Source organism: Lolium rigidum, chromosome 7, assembly GCF_022539505.1.
Source record: "Lolium rigidum isolate FL_2022 chromosome 7, APGP_CSIRO_Lrig_0.1, whole genome shotgun sequence".
NCBI lineage: Eukaryota > Viridiplantae > Streptophyta > Magnoliopsida > Poales > Poaceae > Lolium > Lolium rigidum.
The window spans coordinates 355,899,782-355,903,374 of NC_061514.1; the positions used below are offsets into that span (position 1 = coordinate 355,899,782).

The 3,593-nt window shown below is 55.5% G+C and overlaps 1 protein-coding gene across 1 annotated transcript; it reads right to left on the reverse strand.

Annotated features, from left to right (window-relative positions):
• Positions 1–1,690: 1,690 nt before the first annotated feature.
• Positions 1,691–3,090, reverse strand: LOC124669963 (chlorophyll a-b binding protein 7, chloroplastic-like). The gene is made up of 5 exons (XM_047206491.1): positions 2,876–3,090; positions 2,737–2,774; positions 2,306–2,609; positions 2,001–2,211; positions 1,691–1,924 (listed from the first exon to the last, which is right to left on the reverse strand). Exons 1-5 carry the CDS (start codon positions 3,064–3,066, stop codon positions 1,907–1,909), a joined length of 762 nt encoding a protein of 253 aa, XP_047062447.1. The 5' UTR covers positions 3,067–3,090; the 3' UTR covers positions 1,691–1,906.
• Positions 3,091–3,593: the final 503 nt, after the last annotated feature.

The following is a 3,593-nucleotide window of genomic DNA, read 5'->3' on the forward strand; positions in this document are numbered from 1 at the left end:
TTCATTGTGCATATGAAGAAAAGCAACAAATTCTTTCTTGGGGTACATGCTCTACCTCAGCAAGTGACCCTTGATAATCAAATGGTTGATCATCCTACACAGGTTCATCGCGCTCGCTCTCAATGATCATGTTGTGCATGATCACACAGGCGTTCATCACCTCCCACATCTGAGAATCGGACCAAGTGAGAGCAGGGTACCTGACAATGGCGAAACGCTGCTGAAACACCCCAAAAGCACGCTCAATATCCTTGTGTGCTGCTTCCTGGCATGTTGCAAAATAAGATTCCATCTCGTTTGCTGGAGAGGGAATTGTCTTCACAAATGTAGCAGATGTCGAGTAGATACCATCAGCTAGATAGTACCCCTTGTTGTATGTGTGGCCGTTTATCTTAAAGTTCACGGCAGGAGCTTGTCCCTCAGCTAGCTTGGCAAACACCGGACATCGCTACAACACGTTGAAATCATTGTTTGTTCCTGCCATACCAAAAAATGCATGCCAAATCCAAAGGTCATGGTCTACCACCGCCTCAAGAATGACACTGCACTCACAAGTATGCCCCTTGTAGATCCCCTACCAAGCAAAAGGGAAATTCTTCCAGCCCCAATGCATATAGTCAATGCTTCCGAGCATCCCAGGAAACCCTCTTGCTGCATTTTTCTGCAGGATCCGAGCTGTATCATGTGCTCTTGGTGCTCTCAAATAGTCTTTAGCAAACACCGCTATGATGGCTCGGCATAACTTGTAGAGAGTCTCTGTGCATGTCGACTCTGCCATCCGTAGGTAGTCATTGACTGTATATGAAGGAGCTCAGTATGAAAGACAGCGCATTGCAGCAGTAAATTTCTGAATTGAGGTGAAGCCCCACAAACCTGTGCAATCTTGCTTGGCCATGAGGTAGTTGTCGTACTCCCTGACGCCGTAGACAATCTTCAAGAACAGCGTCTTGTTCATCCTAAACCGGCGCCGAAATTTCTTCGGCGAATGAGTCGCGTCGTCGTTGAATTAGTCGGTGTCAAGCAGCATTGCGCCAGCTTGACGATGCCGATTGATGTTCTTCCTGCCTGGCTTTGAGCCGCCACGCCGAGGCACGATGTAGAAAGGCTGGCGAACACACAACATGCTCGTCAGCTGCTGCTGTTGCCGCCAGACAGCCTCAGCGTTCCGCTCCTCCGTGAACAGCCGCACCATCATCTCGTCGTCGCTGTCCATCGCGGCAATCAGACGAACACCTTGCGGGCGGGGCGGTTGTGTCGCGGTGGCGGCGAGCTCTATTCCGGGCGAAACAGCGGCCGCCGGTCGAGGGGGTGGCAGCCGTGTCGATGGACGACGGTTCCTAGACAGGCGGCGGTGTCTATTGCAAGCAGGGGGCGCAGCAGCGACGGCGACGGCGGCGATCTTGAGGGGTGGGAGTCGGCTCGGGCGTGGGTAGGAGGTGGGAAATCGGTGTGTCTGGCTGCCCGGCGGAGTCCACGCTCGTTTTCTGACGTGTTGCGAGGCGCCGGCGCGCCCGATTCGTGCCCTAATTGGAGGGGCCGGCACGGGGATGCACTGTTGGGCTCGAAAACTAGCCGGCGCCGTTTGGAGCGCATCGGTGCGAGCCTAAAAACCACGACAGCCCCAAATCACTATGAGGCGCGCCGGTGGAGATGCTCTTAACGATCATCGCACGGCATCAAGATAATCTGATTCGGTGATACTAACATAAGCTTTCAAAAGAGTATTCATTTTTTACAATGGGTCACATGATAGTACAAGTACACATCCAACAAGCATGCATTGCTCCACAATTACATACCATCATCACAATCTACTCCCCACGAAAAAGCAAGTTTCTCCAGCGATCTTCTTCCCCGTGGCAGCTAGCACACTCCTCCGATTAGTTGCCCAACTCCAAGGTGCTCCTTACTTGGGGGCGAATGCCTGAAATCATACCAATGTTAGCACATAGATGGACTTGGACAATGGACATGCTTGTGTGTGGTATATGTATACGTACCCTGAAGATGGTGGCGTGGCCGGGGTCGGCGAGGTGAGCGAAGAGGTTGTCGATGGGGCCGGTGCCGGTGTACTCGGCCTGGAACCACGCGCCCATGACGGCGAGCATGGCGAGGCGGCCATTCTTGATCTCCTTGGTGCGCAGCTCCTTGAGCTTCTCTGGCGAGCCGTTGCCGTAGCCGAGTGGGTCAAACCACAGACCACCGGGGTACCTTACATTTCCAACAGGCAAAGACGTCAGTTGCATAGCACATGCAAGGAGCAACATGTTCTGCTTGACGCGCGTGTGCGTGTGCGCGCGCGTACCCGACGTCGGTGCCGGTGAGCTTATTGTTGGGGAAGATGGGGTCGGTGTTGACGGAGCCGGGCTTGATGATGTCTGCCCACCGGCGGCCCTCGGCCCAGCCGATGAGGATGAGCTCCACGACGAAGAGCGTGGTGGTGTCGGTGAAGTACTCCTGCTCGCCGGCGGTGTACCACGACGGCGTGTTGAGGATGCCGATCTTGGTCAGGAGCTCCGGGATGAAGATGCCCGCGGCGCCCAGCATCGCCCACCGGCAGTGCACCAGCTCCGCCTGCACGTTCCACCGCAAGCTCTCGGGGTCCGATCCTGCAACAGGATTCGCAACAAAATCGATCAAAGTCTGTTCACGTACGTGGTCGATCGATGACACCAACAAACAGTGAATCACTATTCATTAGTAAGGATTGGACATGGGAGATTGATCAGGACTTACCAAGACCCCATGGGTCAAAGCCGAAGTCTCCGGGAAGGCTGCATCAAGAACAAACAACGATGTGCGCACACTGTCAGTGTCAGATCGTCGATTATATTTGGCTTGCGCACAATGTGTCCAAGATCCAAGTAGCACCAACCTGCCGTCGAGCCACGGGGGAGGGGTGCTCCCGGGGAACCAGATGGGCCTCTCGGGCGCCGCGGCGCGCACGGTGAACGACGACCGCGACGCGGCCTTGCCGGCGCCGAGGAAGGAGGTCCGTGCGCCGGCCAGCCCATTGCTGGGGAGCGCCGCGACGGTGGCAGCGGAGGAGGAGGAGACTAGCGCCATCGTACCAGTACGCTCGCTAGAGAGGACGGCGCGCGCGTGCGTGGTGCTGGGAGTGGAATTGAGCGTGTGGTGTGCGCGGCAGTTTATGGTGATCTAGCCGCGCGGCGCAGGGTGGCCCTGGCTTATCCCGGAGGAGATAGCGAGCGCGGCCGCGGCGTGCCACGCGGCAGGGAGAATCCGAATCCCTGGCTCCGCCGTTCCGGGGCCCTGCTGACGTGGAGTCCATCCTGGGGCTCCTGATAAAAATCGGGGCCGAGGCACGCCATTGGACGACACGCTCTGCATTTGGCACGGCGAGGTATACTTGTATCGGCATGATGATATGTGCCTAGCTATATCCACGAAGAAATGACGATGATTAGCTTACAGGATATGCATACGTGGCACACGCCAGGAGGTAGTTCTTTGCACGGACTCAACCACTGAATCTAAACTTTGTCCAATTTACTCTGAACCCCGCCCATCGGAGTACATTGCAAGACACGTGCTACCTCTGTTAATATTTAATTGATTTTAACCAAAATGTT

Coding starts and splice junctions, on each gene's coding strand:
- LOC124669963 (XM_047206491.1), bottom strand. CDS start 3,066: ATGGCGCTAGTCTCCTCCTCCTCCGCTGCCACCGTCGCGGCGCTCCCC. Junction 2,775..2,875: donor CCCCCGTGGCTCGACGGCAG/GTTGGTGCTACT, acceptor TTCTTGATGCAG/CCTTCCCGGAGACTTCGGCT. Junction 2,610..2,736: donor CTTTGACCCATGGGGTCTTG/GTAAGTCCTGAT, acceptor ATCCTGTTGCAG/GATCGGACCCCGAGAGCTTG.